General features: G+C 44.1%; 1 protein-coding gene across 1 annotated transcript; it reads right to left on the minus strand.

The window, feature by feature from the left end:
* Positions 1-276: 276 nt before the first annotated feature.
* Positions 277-25190, minus strand: LOC149363725 (TBC1 domain family member 10B-like). The gene is made up of 10 exons (XM_089573679.1): positions 25034-25190; positions 18136-18396; positions 15804-15903; positions 13991-14098; positions 12371-12477; positions 8988-9168; positions 7633-7707; positions 6309-6423; positions 2942-3096; positions 277-789 (listed from the first exon to the last, which is right to left on the minus strand). Exons 2-10 carry the CDS (start codon positions 18357-18359, stop codon positions 691-693), a joined length of 1164 nt encoding a protein of 387 aa, XP_089429805.1. The 5' UTR covers positions 18360-18396; positions 25034-25190; the 3' UTR covers positions 277-690.
* Between the last annotated feature and the right edge of the window lie 1379 nt (positions 25191-26569).

Here is a 26569-nt window from a genome sequence, read left to right on the forward strand (position 1 = left end):
CTGCTTTTGACAAAGGATGCCCACTTCTGGTGAACATGTGCAACTAAGACCTCCAACCTAGCAAGCAAGGCCCGAGTTGAATCCATTCTTTCATGCTGAATTTTACGCCATGGTACAGCCACCAAAGAAGGAAAAACCGTATTTTATGATATGGCAGATTAGCTTGGCAGATAGGTGTCTTCCATGTGACTATCAAAATAAGTATTAAATGCTTCAAGACTGTATTCCCTGGATTCCAAGAAGCAAACTAAAGCGAAAATGTCAACAAAACTTGGAAAACAATCTCTTCTTCCACAACCTCGTCAGATTCAGTCTGAAAAATGTTTTGAGTAATGGATTCGAGCTGGTGGCTTTCAAGGCCCAAAACTCAGTGCAGTACATGGCTAAGTTGTGGAGCAGTGCAAGTGTGGGAGCTCTCAAGTGAATATATGCCAATGACATCAAATCTACATGATGTGGCCAAGGCTAACTCTCTGGCACCACCGGTAAATTTCTTCGCATAGTGCCAATGGCACCAAGCTGCTGACGGCCAACCACTTCACGCCTTCGTGTACTCCTAACAGCAAGACAGGTCAGATTTTTCTTAGCTGAAGCAGAATTGTGAATCTGCATTGCCCCCCGGCCTCCAGACAGAGTGGCTCTGGCATTTGGGTGTCTTCGTAGCGGCCGGCAGTGGTGCTACCTCCTGCTCTAGGCCTTCACCTTGGAGAGCTGTGCAAGCCGTCGCTTGGCGATCTGCCGTTGGTGCTCCTTCATCATGTCGTGGCTGGTGACATCCAGCTGGATGAGCTGTACACATCCATGACACACAGAGCATGTTGGCAAATGCTGGCAAATAATCGAAGTCAACTGCCAAAATTTAGAGCCTCGAGGTGCTAAAAACTATTACTTTAACTCTTTCCCTACTGCGCCCATTGAGCATCGTTAGCCCGCTAACAATCATTTCATGCCCCGATTTCAGAACCTTCTGCATTGCTAATGACCGCGCTGCAGATGTAGTTTGTAGGCCAGGAACCAAAGTTTTATTTCCAATGTAGTTTCTCACGCGCTGCGAAGAAATGATGACGCGGACCTGCGCTCATTGCCCGCCATGTTGCCCGCAAATGACGCCTTCGCCGCTCGACTTCTGAGCCTTCCGCGTTGCTTACAGGCACGATGCGCATCTGGCTTGTAGCCGGAGAACTTAAGTTTTGTTTCCGATATAGTTTTTTTTTCCCCCTACAGAACGGCATTTTTTGAACGCACTCCGAAGATTCGGTACCATCAAAGTCGCTTGGCATCCTCCGCATGCGGGGCACGTGCTCTAAGACATAGCAAATCTCAGGACTCCGTTTCGTCTGCGAGTGATTTAATCGACGTCCTGTGAAACAACGAGCCTGAAAATGTTGCAAGAAGCTGAAGATGATTCAGTTTTCACATCGGTGATGATGGAAACCAGCCTGAAACACAGGCGGCCGCGCTCCGATGCACAACTATAGGGTTTCCAGTTATTGTTCTGTAGCAACAATACTATTCAAGATAGAAATGATTTTTTTTTTGCAGAGAGTGGCCAATAGAGTAACAAACATTTTGCATATTCCAAAAACTTTTTATCATTTTTTTATTTTTAAATACAAGCGTGTTTTTCCAAATTTTGTTGAATTTTCTTCTAAAATCTCGTTTTTAGCAAATAAAATTTTTTGTTGCAACATGTAATTTGTTGTTTAAACGTATATTAAAGGGACACTGAGGAGAAATTGAAGTTGGCTTGTATCGACAGAATACCAGCTCCTGATTACAAAAACGCCACTCATACTGACAACAAAGCTCTTGTAACGTAGAAAAGAGCAAGAACCAAAATACAGGTATCGCCGCCACAGGCCAAACTCGCAAGTACAAGCGTCATGACGTCATATAACAAAACAGTGTTGCTGGAACCAATGGTTCTAGCAACGCTAGGACACGAGAAGCACAAATCACTGAGGCGCAGCCAATGCATGCGCAAATCTCCTTGACGTCGCCAGATGGCGCCACGTGCCGGGCAGCTACGCGCTCGCCTGAAGCATCGGGACCAATCAGCGCCTGCTCGCCGGCGTTAGGCGGGCTCCCAGTATTCCGCTAGCGGTATCAAGGTACACGGTATGCTAAAGGTGTCTATTTGCGAGAACTTCGTTGACGACTTCGAGAACGAGATCCATCGTAACGCTCGCAAAACGCCGGTGCAAACGTAAGCGAAGCGACTGTAGCGACGGCCGCAATAGCCGATAGATGCCTTCAACGTGCGGCCGGCGGTAGCTTTCTTTTCGGCTGCTGCTAGGCCGCACTGCTGGCAGCCAGAAATCACGGAGTCTGCATCACGTCATGTTTCACGTCACTTAGTCCTCTGTCGTCATAGCCGAATCCCAAGTTTGAATCACAGCGGCGGGAAAAACCTTTTCAACTTCGAATTCAAATTTCTTAGAAATAAATGCATTTTTCGCTGCCGGCCAAGTGGCAACAAAGCCATGACATGCCGAACTATCGGATTTTGCTATAAAAAATATATTAATAGTGCTCTCCTCAGTGTCCCTTTAATAGAAAGCACCTTTACTCAACTCTGTTTTTGGGTATTGCAATCAATATTGAATGAAATAGTTTTTACAGAAAAAAAATGTACTGAAACCTTCAGAAAATGGTCATTTTCCCCATGGTAGGGAAAGAGTTAACGTACGCCAGTCCCTTGCATATAAAAAAAAAATAAAAATAGTACTGCAACCATAGTGCAAAGAACTTTGAGGGCACGCTTATCAGTAGGAAGCCTGACATGAAAGACAAGCTGGACAACAAGATAAGAGTAGCGTTATAAGAGTGGCTTGCACAACAAAAAATTACAACAAAGCCTACGGTGAAAATGGCAAAGCTTCCATCTTTTTCATCCATGTTACACATCATGGCAGTGGTACCAACAGCAATGCACTCGTACCTGGGTGACAAGATAGTCCTCCTGGACAAGTGGCTCAGGCAGGGATCGCAATGCCTCCAGGGTCTCAAACATGGCGGGATAGCGCTTGCCAAGGTCCCCACCCCCCAGGACACCTCGAAGAAGCACCAGGGCGACCTTGAACAGCACCTTCACCCCTGAACAAAATGCAGATGCCATCTGAGCGCCCCACACTTGAGAGCACCAGCCGCCACTGCTTTCGAAAGGTCTCCAGGAATCCTCATGCTCCTATACTTGCCATATATGCCATACGTAAACTTGGTTTTCTTCGCCATAAACTTAAGGACGCACCTAGCAACTGCAAACTATTAGCCTACAATACTCTTATAAGACCAAAACTCGAATATGCCGCCATCATTTGGGACCCACATGCAAAAAAAGACATGAGAGAATTGGAAAAAATACAGAGGCGCGCAGTACGTTTTATATTTAATAAGTACAACAGAACTGATTCCCCATCTTCATTAATGGCAGCAAATGATGTCAAACCTCTCCACATCAGACGCAAGATAGCCCGCCTATCCTTCCTTCACCAACTAATCCATGGAAAACTAGACATCTCTCCAACCCCCTATGTGCAGTTTTCTGAAACGCGTAGAACTCGTCGTCATCATAATCACACTTTAGCACCATACTTCGCGCATACTAACGCTTTTAAATTTTCCTTTTTCCCGAGAACTATTGACGAATGGAACGCCCTGCCTCTACAAGTGATATCGGCTGTTGATTTTGACAATGCACTTTGTGAGCTATTTTAGATTGTATATGTGCCACAGTGTTGTGTGAATGTGTTTTTCTGCCCTACCTGCCTGGATCTAAATGAGGGTCTGCAGTATTGTGAAAGTAAAAAAAAATAAAAAATAAGTGTCCTGGAGACAGTGATCCTCGCATGTCCATTAAGAAAAGGCATCTATACACACTTTTTGGTTTATGGTTTATGCTGCGCGGTGTATGCTCGTTTAATATCCCAGAGCGACTCAGGCTATGAGGGATGCCGTACTGAAGGTTTGGTTTTGATTTTGTGGGGTTTAACGTCCCAAAGCGACTAAGGCTATGAGAGACGCCGTAGTGGAGGGCTCTGGAAATTTCGACCACCTGGGGTTCTTTAACATGCACTGACATCGCACAGTACACGGGTCTCTAGAATTTCTCCTCCAAAGAAATTCTAGCCGCCGCGGCCTAGATCGAACCCGCGTCTTTTGGGTCAGCAGCCGAGCACCATAGCCACTGAGCCACCGTGGCGGCCCGTACTGAAGGGCTCCGGAAATTTCAACCACCTTGGGATCTTTCATGTGCACTGAAATTGCACAGTACCCGGGTCTCAAGCATTTCACCTCAATCAAAATGCAACTGCCGCAACCGGGATCGAACCCGTTTTTCCGGACAGCAGCCAAGTGCCATAACCACTCAGCCACTGCGGCAGCTTTCATGTATTCATAAGTTTTTTTTGTTTTTTTTTGTACTTAAGTTTAAAAGCAAAGTGACTAACATATGGTACCAGTACTTCAGTTAAATGTGACAGCACTTCAATAGCTAGGGTCTTGTCTATTTTCTAGCTCACAGCATAAAAGGTCACGCTCAAAGCGTGCCTCCTGCTAACTATTGTATAACGTTTTTCTTCTGACGTTTTTTTTTTTTGTTCTTTTGTGTTTTTTTTTTGCGCTGTTCTCTAACTTCTATGTACTGCCCCACTCACACAATGCTCCAATGTAAAGGAGCCTGTGAGTAACTTGAATAAATAAAAAAAGCTCTTTATTTCATGTTAATAGCGTTACGTGGCGGCCAGCCGAAGAATGAGGGGCGATGGCTGATGGCAATCGGATGATTTTAATGGCCGTTGGCCTAGTGCGAGCACTCCGCCCCGCGCCACTGCCAGCCTTATCTTTTTCGTCACAATATAGTGACAAGACAAGAAACACAGCAAAGAATGATATTAAACGCTAAACGCCATATTCCTCCACTGGCAGCCACTAAGGTCATTAAAATCAATATACTACATGACTGTTACACTCGGTGAGATACAATATTTCTGATTTGTGCATGCCATGCCAGCGCATAAAATGGTGATGCATTTACACACAGATACTGGCATAACCACTGAAACAAGTGTACTTCTCAGGTCAGATTGCCTTCATAAGTTTGCAAGGAAAGCATATGCATATGAATAGCCATGTCACTGCTCACTTGGATGTGGATGAAGAAATGCTGTGTGTCATGGCATTGCAACTTTCTGCAAACACTGCAATTGATAGCATGCTATTATTGGCAGCAGTATGCCCGAGTCCCCAGTAGTTTCAGTGTCAAATTCTTCCTCACAACACACATCAGTAGCGAAAAAAATAAAAATCATAAGCTTTTTCTTCAAACAAGAAATAACAAATGCATTATATATATATTAACTGATCAGAATTGGAGCAATTTCACTTTCGTTTGATTCATTGGCACAGCTGAAAACAATTCAGAACTAGTATGATTTAACCCCTTAACCGTTTTGGACGAGCTGCGCTCGTCCCTGCCAAGCTGTCCCCAAACTGTTTTGGACGACTGTAGCTCGTCCTCGCTGAATAGGTTCTTCCCTTCAGTGTTTCGGATGATCAGCGCTCGTGTGTGGCTTAGATGGCGTTTTGGTCGATAGATGGCAGCACTGACTTGTTTATTTCGTTTTCTTCTACCGCATAAAAGTTTTTTTCGTATGGCAACCTGGGCTGGGTTTAAAATGGCACCCGGCAGAGGCGACGCGTGTATTCCTGGCCCATCTTCGCGGAAAAGACGCTTATCTTCGTCGTCATCTTCTTCAGACGATGGTGACTTAGACACCGAAGTGTACATTGTTTCAGGGAGCGAGGACGACAGTGATGACGTTATGCTGAGAAGTTTTTTCGATGAAGAAGAGGACAGCTCAGAAGCGAACTTTGCGGGCGCGCGTCAGTAGATGAAGATCAACGCCAGTAGCATCCCAACGCGACCCCCTCAGTTTCCTTTTCTGGCAGTTCCTGGTAAGACGTTCACTGTAAGCTAGCCTGATGGTGGTCATTTTTCAATTTTTATCGCTCATTACCAGCCGGAAGTTGGTTTTCTGTATTGTAAGGAATAATAAACTTCGATATGCTAATTTTACTTTGTGGTTGCTGCAAATATTTTTCAAAGATCGAATGCATCCTTTTTATTACAACAGTAATCAAAATCAGGAATAAAAAAAATAAGCAGTTTTGTTAAGAAATTCGTTGATTTAAAAAAACGGTGAAGGGGTTAAAAACACTTTCTGCAGCCAGCAATAGCTGCACTGTCAGAGAATTTTTCCTGATCAGCACAGCCAAACAGTTCAGGGTAATTAGGTGAAAGTGCCTACCTTCACAAAGGAAGACATCCCATACTCGAAGCACCGTGGCCCAAGGCAAGGTGCGACTGTAGGCACACATAAACCATTCCGTCATGTACATGATGGGGTCCACACGCTGCTTTTTCTGAAAAAAAGAAAAAAAAAGAAAGTTCATTTGGAACCATTTATGAGAAAATACGGATAGGGTCGTTTGGGACCCGTACACGAAAAAGGACATAATGGGCCTTGAAAAAATCAATAGGAAAGCGGTTAGGTTTATATACGGAAAATACAAAAGGGAAGACTCTCCCTCGCAGTTAATGATGTCAAATAACATTCCTACACTAGAAATCCGCCGAAAGATTAATAGATTGGTATTCTTGTTTAATAGTTTAACAGGTAAAAATAAACTGAAGCTTCCGGAGTGCATTAAACGTCCTCTAGTGAGAAGGACTCTGAACATTCGTGAACATTCACTTACTCCCCTTTTCGCCAAAACTAACAGTTTTAAATACAGTTTTTTCCCTAGAACAGTGCAAGATTGGAATTCGTTACCGGAATCTGTTTTTTCCTCGCAAAATTTTTCTGATGCGTTAAATCGTCTACTTACCTGCTAATATTGCTTATATGTATGTTTTGTATCCGTGTGCTGCTAATATTGTATAAGTTTATTCTTTTGGTATCCGTGCGCTGCTAACATTGTATAAGTTTATTCTTTTGGTTTCCGTGTGCTGCTTAATATTGAATAATTTTATTCTTTTGGTTATGTAACATTGTAAGTTCACTCCTGCTTGGGCCAAGCAGTGGCCTGCAGTATTATGAAATAAATAAATAAAAAGTAATGCACTCAGGTTGTAGCAAGACTCTATGTCTGTGTTTTTTTGTGCACGTGTTGACATGAACTACCAACAGGGCCAATGAAGTAACATAACAACATAAATACAATGTTGAAAGAATATGACTTCACTTAGAAAATGCAGCGAGCATTCAAGAAAGAGTGTGGTAGCCTTTGCTGCACTCACAGCAGTAATAAGGCACTAGTTGATTCTTGTGAGCATAAGCTAATCTTAGATATTGGAGTTCACATTTAAATAGTACTTGCGTGCGAAACATTTGTCAGCAACTGAACAAGAAATAACAAAGCCCTGTACACTGCACATGAAATAAGAGAGCTTAAGAGGGCATGGCTTTGGCTTATCCTAATGTTTCAGAAGGTATACAAATTTCAATCAAACTGATCTCTCTTTCTGCATCATCATAGTAAACTGCCCTGCATGGCACGTTTCCTTAAAGTTCAGAACCAAAAAGAGGATGCATTTCTAGCTGCCATGTCAGACTTTGACTGGTGACTTACCAGGTGACGATATGCTGACGGTGAAACTCTCTTGAGTAGTGCGAACAGGATTTCGCCATCTAGCTGAACAGCATCCTGAAATGTTGCAAAAAACATCAATGCAAAAGACAGCAAAAGAATGCTCCCCAAACACAGTATGTGCACAGACCTGCAGAATGCTTAGATCTTTTACTAGAGACTTTGATAATTCTCATATAATCTCGCATAAGACTGACTGAAGGCCCATTCACACTTGCGAGTCGCAGAGGGCACGCGACCAGCAGTCGCTTGCGACCAGGCAGCAGCTCGACAACACCATTGTTCACACTTGCAAGCGCGACCAGCCGGTCGCTTTCTCGTTAGATTCTCGTTTGAAGCGAAAACTCTCGGGAATGACGTTGTTCGCGCGCTTTTGAGAGTTTCGTCTGTTTTGGCCGCGCCTCCTGTACTCGCGCTCGGTAGTCTAAACTGCTATTCAAAATGTACTACAACTACCCGAGCGAAGATTAGGTTGTCGTGACGGTTTTGATGTGCACCGCGGTCGTACAAGCGTCACGATGAGAGAGGCGCGCTTCTCTGCAGGGCCGGCCTACCAGCCTGCAGTATGCCGGCCGCCGCGGCGTCACAAAAATGCGCAAATATTGCTTGTTCGCGTTCATATCAAGCCCTTGGGTACAGGAATGTAAAAAATGAATCATTTTTGAAGATCGCTGGCCACTACCGAGTTACTGGTAGAAGTGATAACTGCGACACACGCAAATTTCTTCCCACAGCCACTTTGCTGCTGCTGCTCCATGCGGCTCGACTGTTGTTTCCTAGCCCCGCTGCTGAAGGCGTCGCGGAAGTCGAGCATGTCTTGATATTATTATGATACGCAGTCCACAATAAAGCGGTGACGAAAGCAGCATCTTAATTACTAGCGCTGGCCAGGGCCCGAAGCGCCCTCAGCTGCAGCATCGATATGAAACCGGCTAGGCTTAGCGACGACTAGGGCAGCCCGCTGGGAGCAGCGCAGGTCGTCGCCCGGCGCGCCCGCGAGCGGTGTCGTTGCCGGAACCTTGGCTCGCTCGCTGATTGGTTCAGCGGTTTGTGACTCGCAGTCGCGAAGCTGAAGAAATCGAGCAGCGAGCGAATGGCCCGCGACTGTCGCTTTTCGAACAGGGCGACTGTTTACGACTGTCGCTTTTCGACCAAAACAGTCGCGCGACCTCTGCGACTCGCAAGTGTGAACTGGCCTTGACTCAGTCTTGTGTGAGATTATACGAGAATTATCAAAGTCTAATAAAGATAACATGTTGAATAAGACTGAAGAGTCGAACTGAAAAGCAATGTCAGCTCCCAATGGTGCTTTTTCTCATCCGATGTCACACACTCACAAGCCCTGGGCTGTAGTACCCTCGCAGGTACTTGTCACACACGGCCACGAGGCACCAGAATGCTTGTTCAGCAGGCATGTGCATGAGCAGGACGGCAGCAATGGGCGCCTGGCCCTGGCAGTAGCCCACTGCGGGGTTCAGCACCGAGTAGGCCTTCAGGATGCGGAACAGGTCCTCCTGCCTGCAGCACAACACGGCCCAAGCAGAGCTACTGGTACACCATACACCAGTAAAACAGATGACGAGAGCGCAACGAAGTGTTTGAAAGAATGCCATCTTGCTAACTACAAGCACTCCTGCACACACATACACAAAAAATGCCAATGACTACACCAAAAGGAACACAGATTCACACTCTGAAGTTTCATAAGGATCTCAAAAGAGCCCATTTAAGCTCCAATGATGACAACAACATTGCTGACAATGTATATTTAAGCAAGTAAAGTACAGTTGACTACCGACAACTTGAACTTGAAGGAGACAGGAAATTTGTTTGAATTATGAGAAGTAAACAAAGGTGAGCATTCTGGATTCTTTCCAGGTTGACAAGGGCAAAGTGATGATTGAAATAAACCAGACATATGGATCAAGTGAGTGTGAATAAACAAGAGTTCAATGTGATACAATCTAAAATGAGTAACAACAAATGAAAAAATTCAGGAGGGCGCTTTGTTGACCTAAAGCGCGGAGAGGCGAAAGCCTTAAGCGCGGTGTTGCTGCTAGTGTCACTGATGTGTGGTTACGATGTTAAGCTTCGCCTCTGAGTGTGGAACGCGACAGCGTCTTGCAATGCTGCCAGGGAGTCCACAGAACGCCATCGCCCGTTCGGCTCTACCTCTTGCTTGTGGGTAAATTAGGTTTTGAGGAAAGGAAATGCATATCTCAGTGGACACCTGAACCTCACCTTAAGGGAAGAGAGGAAGATGGGAGTGAATGAAGACACCCTATTCACTAGACAGACTATCACATGACGACATCACATGGTTTCAATGTAAACACTATAAAACGTGCTCGTTCTTTCGAGGAAATTAACAGCTGGTAGTCAGCGCACATGTTGTCATGGGCGTCTTCTCTTTGTGTCCGTGTTAAAAAGCGCTGTGCTAATCGGTCGAAGGCTTATAAGAACGCGCCAGAGATGTCCATGAAAGCATCTACGGGCCTTTGTTCATTCCAAACCATCGAGCTGGCATGGCCACTCCGGAGACCCTGATTCGATTCCCGAACTCGACCAATTTCCTACTCGGTTTTATTTATTTATCTGGCCTGATTAGAAAGGTTAATTAAGCTAATTGGGTGATTAAGCAATTAACTAAACTCATTCCCCCTTACTTGGAGCATCACTATACGATCCCTTTAATTGGTTGCATGGTTACTAACCAAAGTACAATTGGCCCCGTTTGAAATTCGCGCACTGTGACGTCACGACCATTTCGACCAATTGAAAAGCGTGACATTTCTGTCGACAACTCCTGCTTACAACGATGAGGCATTAAAGGCTTCCGCCTTAATATGATCCGGAGAGACACAAAAAAAAAGGAATGCAAGATAAAATGTATGCTGAAATATGCAATATATGCGAACGTAAGCTTAGGTATGTATGTTGGAAGAACGGAAAAGTCAGTTCTAATCAACCACTAGTTCAAGATAAGCGAGTTCAAAGTAATGAGAGTACTCTGTAATAGAATTTAAAACAGCAACCAGGGCACTACTGGCGGGATGCTGCATCCATCCGCTTTCCTCTTCCCTAGCTTGGTCTGATAGGTAAACCCAAGAGACCACAATCATGACCTCAACAAGGAGAATAAAGAATGAAATGCAAAGCATTCCAAAACATTAAATAAGCAAGCATAAGCTGAAATGTATCGCTCTAGCTCTCCTTGGTTCCCAAATAGACCGGAAACAAAAAGCAAACTTACTAGCCAAAAAATTACAGATTACAAAACTGAGAATGGAACAAAGTAGGCACTATAAGGGTAGACAGCGAAATAGTAATGGTTTTGACGAATCTGCCCATTCATAACAGGAAAGTTCAAAGATCCACTTTTGACAGCTTTTGCCAAGACTACATGCCTAAGGGATGAGCACGTGCTGCTCTTTGTACTCTGAGCATTCCACAGTGATTTACGCTGCCAAGCACATACAAACTAGACAAAGATATGCGACAAGTTTTGAACTTACAAAACGCATGAAACAGAAATATTTTTTTTTCCTTTTCAGAGTATAATTGTCTAAAACCATTCAGTAGCGTTGCATGAATTTTAGCAACACGCAGCAAGCTATGGAAAGAAGAATGATAGGTGTAACATTAAGAGATCGGAAGAGGGCGGAGTGGGTGAGGGAACAAACGCGGGTTAATGACATCCTAGTTGAAATCAAGAGGAAGAAGTGGGCTTGGGCAGGGCATGTAATGCAAAGGCAAGACAACCGCTGGTCCTTAAGGGTAACGGAGTGGATTCCAAGAGAAGGCAAGCATAGCAGGGGGCGGCAGGAAGTTAGGTGGGCGGATGAGATTAAGAAATTTGCGGGAATACGGTGGCCGCAACTGGCGAAGGACAGGGTTAATTGGAAAGACATGGGAGAGGCCTTTTCCCTGCAGTGGGCGCGGTCAGGCTGATGATGATGATGGTTTATAAGACTAAGAAAATGACACAAAATGACCAATTTACCTCAAAACTGCTGACTTTATTCAAAAGGCCAAATTTCTTGAAACATCAGCTGCGCTCAGCTAAGAATGAATGCCACAGAGCTGATTCAAATTAATATGCACACATAAATTCAAGCACCACACACACACCATTACTTTATGTTAGCAAACACAAGCTCTAACTGAATATCATTTCCATTTCAAAGAAACATTTATGCGTTTGACCACTGCCTTACGCAGCAACATTAGGTTCCTAACACTGTGCAAAAACTACCGCAGTGGTGCCGACTGCTACCCCAGCAATGCTCAGCAAACATCAAATTAACTAAAACAGCCTCAGCCATTAACTTGCAAATTACAGCCAGCCTGAGTAAATAACCTACTGTTGGATTATAATAAACCTTAAAGTTGCTCCTAAATTGCAGCTCTACAAAGAGGCAGGAAGTTCATCCTATAATACATGTTGTTCAAGACCGATACATTAATCAGCTGAGCAGACACTGCCATTTGACTCAGTGCATTTGATGAAGCAAGAAAAGAAAAGGTCATGTGCATTCCCAATGAAAGACGTCATACACAAAACAAAACAGGAAGTACAAAACAACTAGAAGGTGCCACTCTTGTTTTCCCTGTAATCTTAGTGACTTGTTCTCTCTTTTTCCTTTTTCACCCACTTCTCATTACTCGCGCCACACTTCCCCACAAAATAGGCTCAATGGCCCCATCTCGCACAACGTACCCGTGACCATGATCTTTAGCAAACATCTCGTGCTGAGGAAACTGTCGATGGAGGTCCTTGCGGATGTCGTCCACCCACCGAGGGTCACCTGGGTGCTTGTCCAGCTCCTAAACAGAAACAGAACAGAAAGCACAATGACGGCACTTGCCTTCTCCATACAAAGGACAGTGGAGCAGGTATGTCGCTTTTGCAACAACTTAGGCTGTCAAGCTTCAGCAACAATTGATTAAGTGATTGATGACTGATAGATTGTTACGTGCCAGAGAGACACACCATGGGCTATGAGGTGTGCTGCAGTGGAAGGCTCAGCATTAGGGGTGTGCGAATATTTGAAATTTTCGAATATAATTCGAATAGTATATTTTTAGTATTCGTATTCGATTCGAAAGCTAAGTATTCGTGTTGTTTCGAATATTCGATCCGACGCGAATATTCATACCCGGCCGAATATTCTATTGCGAGCACCGGCGTTCATTTCTGTCCGCAAGTCCTATCAAAAGAGACATAACAATATAGCAGCGCTCAGAGCAATGCGTATCGTTGGGCCATGCAGTAGCTGACTACGCTGGTGAGCTTCTTTGTGGCTATGCCTGCGAAGCTGGTATAGTCAGAGCTCTGCACGAAATACCTCGCAATACGTGCCAGTTCAGTGCCAAGTGGGAGGGCATTTTTGTGGCTGGAGAAGTCGCTTCAGCTAGAAGGGAACTAGCTATTTCTGCCTGACCGTGTGGAGCAGCCGGTTTTCCTTCGCGACAACCTTTTATGTTCATCCCATCAACGCGCTTTTGTACTTATGGCAAGCTAGCCTTAATCAATGCTGTGTACTAGCCATCTTCTCTGATATTTCCACTCTTCTATGAATAATGTTCGAGACTTTGATACTTTTTGTGCAGCCACACACATCTTTGGTGTTCATTTCATCACTGATAGTTGAACTGTGATGTTCTTGGGTGCTCAAATAATGTTTTGTAGTGGTTAAATGCGTCTGTCCTTGATTATTCGATATTCAATCCGATATTCGGAACCAAGTATTTGTATTCGATTCGTATTCGAAAAATTTGATACTCGCACACCCCTACTCAGCATTAATTTTTGACCACCTGAGGTTCTTCAATGGGCACTGAAATCTAACTGCACAGGCATTTCTGTGTTATGCCTCTGTTGAAATCTGGCTGCCACGGGTGGAGTCGAAACCCATGCCCTTAGCAAAATGCCACAGCTACTAAGCCAGTGCCGTAGGTGCTCAACAAAGCTACCAAAGCCAGACAAACCTGACCACTCAACATGAATGCTATAAGCCCTGTTACCTTACATTACCTAACTGTATTGTCAATGAACGTCGTTACTCTGAATTCCAGCAATCGTTAACAGCTTTCTCTGAAATATAACACAAGTTACTTTTGCTTTTCGTCTCTTTTTGGTGCTATGTTTCTCTTTCCTACAGCTGTACCAAGGGTGTACGTGTTCCCTTACATTTTTTTTAATCTGCTTCCTGCAACATTACAACTCTAATGCTGCTACAATTTTTTTGACGTTATCTTGATATTCTTCTGCACCTCCCCTCAGGAGTACCCTTTTTGAAGTGCTTAGGGCAAATAAATGACGGTGACACCCGCTTACCGCAAACTTCCCGGGATAGCTCTCCATCAGGAACCGACCCCCACACAGGTTCTGCCAGGCAGCACAGCGCATTGATGACGGGATGCCTTTCCGGCATCGCTCTCGCACCTGAAAATCGTCCTCACAGAGTCAAACACGCGTGCAAATATGTGGAGTCCTTCCGACCGCTCCTTTCCTTACGCTCAAGGACAAGCGACGATAATATTCAAAGCATTACTAACAGCACATGCAGCACCACCAAGGATATAAGCCACATGCATAGGAGGCGTGAGCTCAGCTGATCTGTTTCATATGAAACCTCACCAGTTGGCCCACAGAAATCATGAGCTGCACGTTGTGCAAGTCATGTTTCCAAAACTGTTTACTTACATAAAATTAGGTGAGTTGCACACTGAAAAATGAAGTCTGCATTGAAAATATGCTTATGCTTGGTTTTTGTTGCGCTAAGAACACAGCTACTACGAATGCACCTTTCGAAGGAGCATAGACAGCAAATTTTTGCTTGCGCGTTTTATTCCTTTTAGTGACGCACACGACATCGCCACTAAATAATTTATAATTTGATTTATTCTCGCGTGTTGTTTCAGTTTCAGTTTCACCAGCCTATGATGGTGGTGACGGCAAAGGTCTGTACAGATCAGTTGATGCATGAAAAACCTGTGATATAGTTGCTGCTTTGTCTCTCTAATTCACTACATTGTTTAAGCCAGCCTGCCTCAAGAGCTGGAATTAAATCGAATGATGAAGCAGCGATTATATAGCAGTTCTTGCATGTCTCGTGTGACCTATACTGAACTCTTCCGTCACTGCCATTGTTCGGCAGTTGCATCCAAACCAAAATCACATGACAGAAGAAATTCGGGAACAGTTTACAATAGCAGTAGAAGGCAAAATACCATATCACGATCAATGTGTACCCATTACAAACAAGAAAATATGCAACTAAGTCTTAATGTCTGTACTCCTCTGGGGTATGCAAACAATGTAACAATTCAGTCACACTTTAAAGGGAAGATGGGAACAACTCCATCCAATTACTCTTCTCGACAGAAAAAGACTCTCCGGCTCTATCTGGCTACACTGACGTTTGTCCAGCAGCAAGAGATGCATTTACAGGCGAGAAAATTCAGTTTAAAAATCTTTCCACCTCGCGGATTCAACCTCGTGATGACCTTACTGAAAAGGATGGGTTGCCATCGTTTTGGTGTGATTGGAGGTGATGCACAGCCTCTGTGCTATGCGCCCAAAATTCGGTGTCAACACAAGCATTTTGCTTGCGAAATCGGCCGAGTGATGGCGACTCTTGTATACTTTGTTTCTCAAGTCTTCTGTAGCTTATAAAAGCTCCGTTTCAACGAAAGCAAACTCTTTGTCGTTAGAATGCCACAGTCTGTCGTTACAGGCCAACTTCAATTCGCCGCCAGTGTTCCTTTTGGCTTGGCTCATTACTGCACACACTGATCATTACTGCACACACTCCACCTTGGGCGATTCCCCTAAACATTTGACCAACAGTGTTCCCACTTCGAGTTATTGATCAATTCGCTCTCGCCCTACCATAAGCTTGCCGTCCCGGTTAGCTCAATTGGTAGAGCGACTGCTCCGGTGTAGCGGTGGTCCCGGGTTCGAACCCCGGACCAGGACGAATTTTTCTTTAACTACGAAGCTTCTGAGAAAGCTGTATAGCTTTCCTTTGTAGCCGTATGGCTGCGCTCGGGTGGATGCCAATGAGTAATTACTCCTTTATTACTGATCAGTCAGCTGGCATCACTGTTACTGCATGTGCAAGCAAACAAAAAGCAGACGAGCTCACCTTCTTAAAGTGCTTTGTCATGTAACGCTCCCAGTTCTCTAGCATGTCTCTCCACTTCAGTTCACGCTTCCACTGGACTTTGAGTGGCACACGTCGCATCCTGCACGCAGCGTGCACAAAATCATTACGCTCAGCAGACACACCGTGCAAAGTACTGAGCTCTTTGTCATGAAAAGGCACCATGTTACACATGAACACGCAGAAAAAGAAGGAAAAACTGCCAGCTTCTTTGGCGTTCTATGAAGACCTCAGGAGCTGGATCCATTAGTGAAACTGTCGTAATGGGAATTAACCTACACGAGAGAAGTACACTGAGCACATGTAAGGTATGTGTTTAATCCAATGCTTCCTTCGACCCTGTTCACCAGTGCTGTCATCTTCTGTCCCGTATTATTACTCCGAGGCACCAAGCTTTCACATCAGTTCTGATCCTTCTACCCTTCTTCTTTCCTTCCTTCTTCCAGGGCTACCTGGATAACACTATACTGCACTTTCTTGTTCTTCTCATCTGCGCCCCTCTGGATAACACAGTATTCTGTCAATCTACACTGGACATATAATAAAATCCTAGTGGGCTGCCCAATAACCCCTGAGGCACAAATTATTATCTAAAGAGGAGAAGACGTTAAAATTTCTAGATTTTATTGAGGAGCTTGCCATGATTGCACATAAAAAAAATTTCCTTGCTCCCCCAAATGCTTAAATATGCAGTGTCTGTCACGACCTCATATCTCCACATCGTGACTCAACACATGCATCAGGGTGTCAATTATACTGCTTTTGAGTAATTGCTGTGATAAAAATTTGTTTTGTAAACAAGTGAACACATTCTAACCACTCTGAAGCACTCATTATTGCAAGCAAACAAAAATTGCACAGACAGGAGCTACTGCAAGACTCATAGACATCCATCTTAAAAATGAATTTTTGTATTCTTTTTGCATGCTTGGCTTCAAATGTTTCTGCAGATGACTTTGCACACTTTGGAACTTCACAGGCCACATTTCTGTACAATGCACCTTCATTACAGGGATCCAAAGTGTCCAGGATGAGGGCACAAATGCACACACAGTGCCTAAAAGGAGTAAATGCTTCGCATTTAAAAAAAAGAAAGTTTTCACACAATGCATTCTTGGAACACACTTTCTATATTTCATTACAGCACACTTTACAAGCATAAAAAAAAAAGGCATGGTAGGTGGCAACATAGGTCATGCAGCAGATTATATAAGATGCAAAAAAGCACCACTGACGCTTGGTTTCACTGCCTACACAGGGCACAAAAGTAGCAAAAGAATGCTCAGCTTGAATGAGCACATTTTTTTGGTTATTACTAAAACAAAAGCCTACGCAACATGCAATATGTGGTTTCTGAGAGCTTTCAGCGTCAAAATCTTCTTGGCCACATTTTATAAAACTTATTTCCAATTAGAAAAATGGCCAATCAAATTCAAAATAGACTATAATGAAATTCAATAAAATTTACATTTCTGCATTCAAGCCATCAATCTTAACACAAAAGAAAATCTGTCCACCAATGAGATTTAAACATCTCTCTTAGCAGTACACCCAACAAGAACAGATTTTACCACAGCAGATGTTTCCCTGGAATCTCCTACCAAAAAGAAAAATAGACACTCACATGAAAGGAACAAACATGAAGAAATGCCCAAAGACGGCCATTAAAACAGAAGTAATGAAAACATCTACAGTGCACTACTGCATCTCTGAATATCTATTACTTAGCAGATTTTGATTTCTTTCATCCGTTCTTAAAGCAAAGTTCATGATTTTATGTAAGAAAAAAAACATTTTTATACTATCGCGCTACTGTCATGCTCTTGCTGCACTTTTGCACTGCCTTCTTCATGCATCTGTGGTGCTCCCTATCAGATGTCATCACAAATGGGGCTGCAGCATAGCCACCCTAAACTGCCTATTCTTATTGTGCACCGCTGAAAAAGAAAGGATAAGACCGTGTGCTGTGTAACTGGTTCATTTAGGCTCTAAAGAAAGGCAGTAATCCTAAATTATCTAAACAATGTGGGATCTTTAAAACAAGCTGCTCTGGCAGCACTTCATCAAAGTGTTCACGTATCACCTTTGCACAAGTGTAGCGGTTCGGGCCAGTTACTAATTCACAGTAACAGAAACAGCATAATGCAGAGGATGAAGAAAAGAAGCGACAAACACGAGCACTGCGTTTTTCTTCGTCCTGTGTGTTCAGCCATTTTTTGTCTGTGTTACATGTCCCCGCATTCTGCACGGACACATCATCAAGTTCCCTTGAAAGCCCATGATCAAGACAAGCCAAAGAAATAATGGCACTCACACGCCAGGCTGCGTGTACTGAGACCCGCCCAGGAAGCCGTATTTGTCCGGGACGGCCTCGGAGAGGGCCTCCGAGCTGAGCGACCCGTTGCGCGGCCGGCAGCCCAGCTGGCTGGTGGCCACACTGTCCATGGTGATGTCGCTTCCTGCATCTTCATCCTCCTCTCCCCACTCGCTGCCCCAGCGGCCAGCGTCCTCCTCACCCAAGGGCCCACTGCTGGCCATGGACGACGGCACCACCTATCACCTCAGCCCCACACACCTGCACTCCGTCCGAGGAATAAAGCGGTCAGCATGGCATCCGCAAAGTTTCTGTGGCAAGAGAGTACTGAAAAAAGAGGCACTTGGAAACATTCTGTGGCCCATTTTTTTTAAGGCAAAACCCTTTAATGCTTCCTCGTTGTCGACAGAAGGTTGTCAGCAGAGGTGCCACGCTTTTCGGTTGGTCGAAATGGTTATGACGTCAGAGTAGGCGGATTCGCAGTAATGAGGTCACCCACGGATGCCTGACGCCCCCTTTTGGAGCAGACGACAGCTAATAAAATAGTTGTCGTCCGCTCCGACAGGGGGCGTAAGGCGTTCGTGGATGACCACATTACATACCTCATTACTGCAAACAGAGCCATGGACACAACCGAACTCATCGAAGCTGAGAGAGAGTCATGCTATAGAAGCAGTCAAAATCGGCAGTCAAAGTGTGTAGTTGTAATGTGTAGTCAAATAAAGCACTAGTACAGCACAAACAGCACAAACAGCCTCGCAGCCAATGCCAAACAGTGCGCCAGGAAAGGCTTGCAGCACTTTAGAGAGCCAAAGTTCCCCCTGAATTTTTTAAACTAAAACTGTGCATGTCATTCAAAACTGAAAATGAGCGGCACTCCCCCCCAGGCACCACAAGTTGCTATAGAGTGCTAGAAGCGAAACGGTTAGATGAAGTGGTTCATGGGCATTAAAGAACAAATCCAACGAACAAATATGAACCTCGCTGAGCAACTTGGGAAACTCTGTGTTGGGAGCAGTGAAAGGTGCAACAAATAATGTTGATGAGTAGTGAAGTTCAAACTTTAGATGTATTGAGTGAAACTGTACAGAATCTACACAGAAAGGGACTCCATCATCACCATCGTTTTGAAGTGAATGGCAGTAGCAGCCATTCACTTCAATCTGGGATCTGCACTCAAGAAACTGCATCGACATATCGCAGTTTACATAGTTTATGTGCAAAATCCACCAGTGATGGTGACAACTGTATTTTATTTAATGAAAGAAATATTAATGAAAGAAATGCAAAAATGCCTGTGTCATGAGATTTCTGTACACATTAAAAACTCTGGAGTGGCTGAAATTACTCCAGAGCCCTCTCCAATTATGTGCCTCATGGCTCAGTGTCATTACAGCATACCTAAATCCATTAACCACTTTTAATCAGCCAATACCCCTATAGACAGAATTGAACAAATAAATAGCAGTGCAAGGAGATGAGGACTAGACGAGACAACAAAGACGGCTGCTATTTATTTGTTCAAGACATGTACCAACACGCCCAATTTTCCACGTTAGACAGAATTGAGGTATGCACTGTAAAATTCCATTGTGTAATGCAAAAGTTGCATTGCATAACAAAGTATGGCTCTCGGCTACCCATTTAATGCTGAAAACTAACTCTTAGCCATGAAAAGGATAGCAATTTCTTTTTTTCCTTGTTTATGGTTCTTCCAAATCAATCACTAAGACAGATTTAGCTTACGCTCAATAAACCCCTAACCCGGGAAAGTCAAAGCTACCTGCTTTGCTCCTAGAATGTTCATTTGCAGGTGAGCATAGCGCTTCATGTGAACAGCACAAAATTTCATCCTCCCTGCACATACAGCCTTGTGCAGACACGACCCACAGAAGGCCGCACAATCAAAAATTAATTAGGACAATGAGAAGCACTGCTTGTCAAGTGCAATCAGATGTTGCTTTACATAACACGGCAATGCACAGTCATGAGTTAATTACCAGAAGACCAAGGAGGAAATGGACAGCAAAGCAAATTATTGAACAAGCCATTGCCAGGTGTAAAGTGGCGACAAAAAAAAAAAGATTTTAAATGGTAATTAAGATAAAGTGTAAAAACTACCAGACTAGATAGTGCTAAAGCATTTAAAAGGTGCACGCAAATGCAAAAGGATGTGACTAATTCCTTGTACTAATATCAAGCGAATCGTTACATATGTCCAAAGGTGAAAAACATCCTGCACATTATCAATATCAATAATCTTTATCAGATCCAGCCATCAGCCATTATCAGTACGGCAATGCATACATATGCCGTACTGATAAGCTAGATAAACGCTTTATTTTTTGCCACACAGTGACTCAATTGAGTGACTGGGGGCCTCTGTACGAGTTTAATGCTCATGTTCAGACTTTACACCTCGCAAGGACTGATCTCAAGAGGTGCTTGCGTTAACCATTTCAGGTGCCACTTTTTCCTTCCATCAAAAACACACATTTTCCCACTTAAAATTTAAACTGAGGCCTCAAGATGTACAACTTATTTGATTTCTGGGGCAGAATTTAAGAAGATAGTATTTTACAAGGATATGAAAAATACCGCACAAAGTGACATAATTGGTTAAAATAGCAAAATCGAAAGAATTGTCACGTAAATGCCCGAAGGACCATGGAGTCAATTTCTATTTAAGCATTCACATTACACTTAAAATTATGACAAAAAAGTTGACGATATTATTTTTATTTTTTTTGAGGTCCCAGAGCTCAAGGCTGTATCGGGACTTCCTATAAATGAATGTACAAACATTTGCCCAATAATATGGGAACAATGAACGCAGTCAAGAGAAAAAAAACCAGCAAACACAATATGGCTAATGAAGAAAGAGCAGGAAAAAAATTTGAGTTTTCATACGTGGCTGCTGCTATTAGAAAATAAAATACATGAAATTTTGTACAATTTGATAATGCTTCCGGGCAAATGTGAAATACTCAGGTGTGAAATATGAACAAACCGGTATACAAAATGAAAAACTTGTTTGGTAGTTGTGTTACGCTATTGTGATATTACGGATAATAGTTGGAGTTCGAAAAAAAGAAATCTGTCAACATAAAAACGGCGGACAACGCGATACTTCGCCCACTGTTTTGCGAAACATTATTTACTGTGTTCGTTACATGTAGTAAAAAACCAACTCATTTGCAACAAGATGGATCCTAAATTCATCTGAACAGCAAATTCTCTGAAAGGGACTCATTTGTGGCAAGACAGATCCTATATTCACCTGAAACAATAAAATCCCTGCAAAGTGCAGCACACACTGAGCAAAGAGCAAAAGCAGTGAGTTCGCTGTATACACAATAGTGAACAAAGTGCCTGAAAGGGTTAAGCAGCAGAAGTCGGTGCAGGGCTCATCTGCAAAGAAAAGCATCATTCAACCAGGTGTCATTGGGTGACATGAGCATCATCACCACATCACCCTTGATTTGACGACTCAATTTCTGAGTGTTTGGCATCCGATAATGCAGGTGGGGCTAGAACAACTGACAATCTTTTATGTGTGTGACTTTTGGAGCAATTTCTTGTTCAGATGAGCATGTCAAGGTAAAAGAGCACAAACATCAAAATTTAGCTGTGTGTTCTTTACTTATAATGATGCACAAAGCATCAGTAGACATAAATCACCCCGTGGAATTTACTTGCACCCAGTTAGTAATTTATAAACGATTTTATCTCTCAGGTTGTTTTTGGTTTCTGTTTCAACAGTCAAAAGATGGCGACACCATCTAAGTTGACTTAGAGTCACATGAGGCATAAAAAAAAAAACTGCGATATAACTGTTATTTCTCTGTTTTAATCCACTATAACTTTTACGCCAGCCTGCACCAGGAGATAGAATGACAAGGAATGAATACGGAGCTATAATAACGCAGTTCTCATGTTACCTGTTTAATACCCCTGTCACACGGCCAGTTTCAATGGCCATCGAGTCGAGGGCATTCGAGATTTTCGATCGCCATCGAACTCGAGGGAGTTGTGATGCTGCTACACGGCAAATCTCAATGGCCATTGAAATGGTTCTCGAGTCTTACACCAAGCTCGTGCGGCGCCACAATCGCTACGTTCTGTTTCGCGCAAATAAAAATATTTTTATGAAAAGTAAATGTTGAAATACACTTTTTTTTGCAGTCATAAGGCGCGTTTATACTTGTCACAAAAAACCAGTGAGCGAAGCAGTTTCGCTGGCCGCAAAAACTAGGACCTGTTCTCATCTGTTGACGCTGGGGCGAGGTGGAACCACCGCGCCGCTACTGTTTCTCACTTTTGCCCACCACGCTTTTGCGCTAATAGTTTATTGTTTGTATTATAGTTTGAGAGAATAATGTTTGTTCATGCTTATGTATCGTGCATGAAAGTGCACGTTGGGGCTGCTCAAAGCAGTGCTAGCAACATTGGGCAACGCTCGAAGGCCCTCGAAATCTCGATAGAGTTCCGGGCTGCTCCGTTGACTCGATAAACTATTGGGTCGATGGCCATTCAAACTGGCCGTGTAGCAGCGCTCGATCGCCTTTGAATCGATAGACTACCGGTTCGAGGGCCTTCGAAATGCCCGTGTGACAGGGGTATAACTAAGACATAGTAAAGACCATTTGGCTGTTGAAACCAAAACAGCATGACAGAAGAAATTTAATCATAAATTATATGCCAGGTGCAGGCAAATTCTACACAGTGGTGATTGTATAGTAATGTCACACACACTTTTCCAAAGAAGAAAACAGGCAACAAAAAAATTTGCTGTCTGTATTTCTTTGAGGTATCAAAATAACAGTTCAGTTCACACAGAGCTGCACCCAAAAGCACTAACCGCAAAGTTGCTCGCTTTTCCTATCAAGACTTCACTAGGTTTTTATGTATGTATTGCTTTGTCAGACATAACAGTCATTGTGAATGCAGCGAGCTACAGGCTTTCTACAGCAAGGGGAAATGAGCACAGATGGTGTGTCTACCATTCTCACTACAACTGAATGCCAACCAGCTAATCAGTGCAAGCTTCTGGGGATCTGTGCACGCAGGGATCAAATTCAAAACATGAGCCCAGTGCAGCTTCCCATTGCTTTGCATTTTAAGAATTGTTCCCCAAATAACTTTTATTAATACGGTTCTTGTTTTAAATCACTTTTGCACTGGTTTGTTTCTATGAAATATTACTGCTAGGCATTACTAAAGTGGCATTTAAAAATGCTTGCTAACTCCACAGAGGACCTCTGAGGTATGAAATAAGCAATACAGAGCTAATAGCTCTGCAGACACACACTGCCATGTACAGTTAAAGTTTCTGCGTCTATGCACAGCATCATACCCTCATTCAGCTGTATGGGCAGTAGCATTTCACTGGTGCTTAAAGGCAGAATAACAAGCTAAAAAGCTTCATAAATGACTCACACTAACACAAGATTTTTGGAAAACATCAAAGATGCAAAAGTATGTTAACCGATTATATAACACATAGCAAAACTTGAAAGTAAAACTCCCGTGCTGTACGTCAGACAAGAGTTCCTTAGCTTCAGAAAAAAAATTACAATAATCAGGTGGTTTCTCGCGATAAAACTTTTTTAAAGCTGGGAGCCTCCAAATGGTCTTAGCAGCGAACGCCACAAAAACACAATTTTCCTCCAAACGCAAACAGTGCTACGAGGAAAACTGAGCCCACAGTGCAGCTGTTTATTTCCGGTTCACGTGTAGGCATGCGATGCTTTTTGACTTAGGGAGCCTATTGCCAACACATGGTCAACAACGTTAACTTCATCAAGCAAAAACCTACGACACAGCGAAAAGAGGTATAAGAACGAATGACCGCGCTTCCATCCTCAACGACGCAGCATTTGTGATGTCCGTATATGTTTCACGTAGTACAAGCAGTAATACACCATGAACCTCTCATGCTATTCAACACCTGCGATATGCGTCAGCCGGAAATGTTGCAGCCTAGGTTAACATGAAATACGACCGAGCACCTGCGCGCCTCCCTTCAGGGCGTAAGTTCCGTTAGATGTCGCGCGTTCACAACGCGCGGATGCCCTTTAAGTGACTTATCAACAATGGTAACGGCTATCTCTTCTTCCCGATCGAACAGTTATTGCACAAGCGGGACCCCCGTTCGCGTCGTGAGCTCGCACGGCCCATGCGCCCTTCCGAAAGTGCTCACCGGCGATGGCGAGCCGTAGTTTCATTTTGGATCAACTAGAGCAGAACGCTCGCAGGGAAAGTTTGGCGTCCATTCGAGCACAACACCCATAAAGCCAAAATCGCCGCACAATTGCCGCACTATGTCATGAAGACAAAACAAAGCAGAGGCCGTCATGACCGATTACTTCCTCGACACTTTCGAGTCAACTTAAATACACGCCAGTAGGCTTCTAAAAAAGAACAAAAAAAAAAACAGAAAAGCTTATTTCGCATTCGCTTTTGACTCCGAAAGGAGCTGACACAGCTGCTTGAGGAGGCGCCGTGACACCTCCCTAAAAGCAGATCAGGTGTCCGGGACGGCAAGCCTAGGTGTCGCGAACTGCCAACGTGCATTGCGATGTCAGATTGAATAAACTAGTGACACCGTTATGAAGCAAAGCGCTTGAGCAACATCGGCGAGTGGAAGGCGGCGTGTTCTAAACATCACGACAACTGCTGGTATAAAGACCAAACGATTCTGCGAGCCTTTTCGCTACGCTGATCGCACTCACCCACTCATGAACAATATGCTTCGCCAACGCTGCCCCCAAAAAAACGTGTCCGGAAACAAGGTTCACAGTTAACTGCGGCATCCTGTACTGCGGACGGGCTGGCGTTGTTTGTTGTTCAAAAGCGGCACTTGTAAGCAGAACACTGTCTTTAACACGGTACTTACATATTCAGGCTGCTGTAGCTTCTACACGAGCATACGTTGAGGTGTGCAATGACTAATTAAGCAAAACAATACTTCCGCGAACTACTCCGGACGGACAAATAAGCACGGATGATCTACTTAAGCAGAAAACAAAAAACGACAACAAACGACGAAGCGCGATGCGCTGGCGATTAAAATGTGGGCGGGGTGAGAGTTTCAGTATGGTTTCAGTGACAGTTCTGCACACATGTATGAGAAATAAAAACATAAAAAATGCAACTTTTATACTTAATACCAAGTGATATTCTCAAAAAACCATGTACAAGCTTTCAAGTCAGGTAGTTCTTGCGTTCTTTTTTTAATGGCGCCAAGTTTGAAACTCTGAACGCAAGCCACAACTTCATGGAGGAAGAAAAAATTTTGCTTCCTCCAAGCACAACTTTATTGCCACAAAAAGGTACTGGGGCAAGTCCACGGAGGCCTACAGTCGGGGGCGACCTCTTGAAGTTGCGTGATGAGGGCCAGCTGCGTTGTATTTCTTGCACTGACCAAGAGCTCATCCCATTCCTCCGCCGAGGGAGCTGGCATGCGTATCGTCAGAGGGGGTTTGCTAGCGCATTCCAATAATATATGGTATGGTCTTAGGTAGCGTGGGTCCCGTCACCGCTGTGTGGGCATGCAGAGTCGTACTCGCCGTTGATAATCGGTAGAGGCTAAGAGAGGTCTTTGTTTGTAGGCGTCTGAGTGTCGTGGCTTGTGCCCTGTCCAGGTCGGAGTGAGGGGCGGAGTACGTGCATCTTAGCACGCGATAAAATTTATAATCTCCGCGTACAAGCGAGGCGCCTCTGCGGGCGCGTTCGTTCCCGAGATGTCTTCCGACCTCCGGTTGGTTAAAAATTGGGCTAGACGGTCGACCCCTCGTTTCGGGAACCGGATCTCATATACGAGATTGACGTTGTGATCGAGAGTTCGGTTGCGCAGAATTCGCATTGGGAGCGCTCTTACCGAGTTTCTGGCGAAATTTGAACGGCGTTCTTAGAGTCGCTTAGGATAGTTGTGGTGCGGGGATCTGTGATGGCCAGTGCGATAGCCACTTCTTCTGCCTCGCGTATAGAGCTAGCGTGAAAGGTTGTAAGGTTGACTTTGGAGTGGCCGTACATGCCACGTATATGTGGCATATGTGTGGCCTTTGATGTGTTGAGCTGCGTCCACGTGCACTGCTCGTGGTTCGTTCTCGTATATGTTTCTCAAGGGCCTGCGCCGTTGCCTTTTCCTGCGGGCGTCGTGTCTGCCTGGCAGCATATGCATGTTCTTGCTACTGGTTTAACATAGCCTGCTAGTAATGTCGGCCGATAAATGCGATGTTGCACACACCTCTTTAACGAGGTAGTGTGGAGTTTGTCGAGAATTACGCGTTCCGCAACGGTGCGCGACAAGCGGGTGTCGTCTTTATGTGCTTTGATTAGCTCAGCGAGCGTGTTAAAAATTCCCAACTGCAGCAGTCGGTCTGAGTCGGCGCATGCCGGCAGGCCAAGGGCCGCCTTATGCTGTTCTAAT

Source organism: Amblyomma mixtum, chromosome 2 (genome assembly GCF_055824585.1).
Source record: "Amblyomma mixtum isolate Tamu chromosome 2, ASM5582458v1, whole genome shotgun sequence".
Taxonomy (NCBI): domain Eukaryota; kingdom Metazoa; phylum Arthropoda; class Arachnida; order Ixodida; family Ixodidae; genus Amblyomma; species Amblyomma mixtum.

Bases quoted from the DNA above. Each gene is read 5' to 3' on its own strand.
- LOC149363725 (XM_089573679.1), bottom strand. From the start codon at position 18,359: ATGGCCAGCAGTGGGCCCTTGGGTGAGGAGGACGCTGGCCGCTGGGGC. The intron at 15,904-18,135 runs GTGAGTGCCATT...CGCTGCGTGCAG, and splicing joins CAGTACACGCAGCCTGGCGT to GATGCGACGTGTGCCACTCA. The intron at 12,478-13,990 runs GTAAGCGGGTGT...GTTTCTGTTTAG, and splicing joins GCTATCCCGGGAAGTTTGCG to GAGCTGGACAAGCACCCAGG.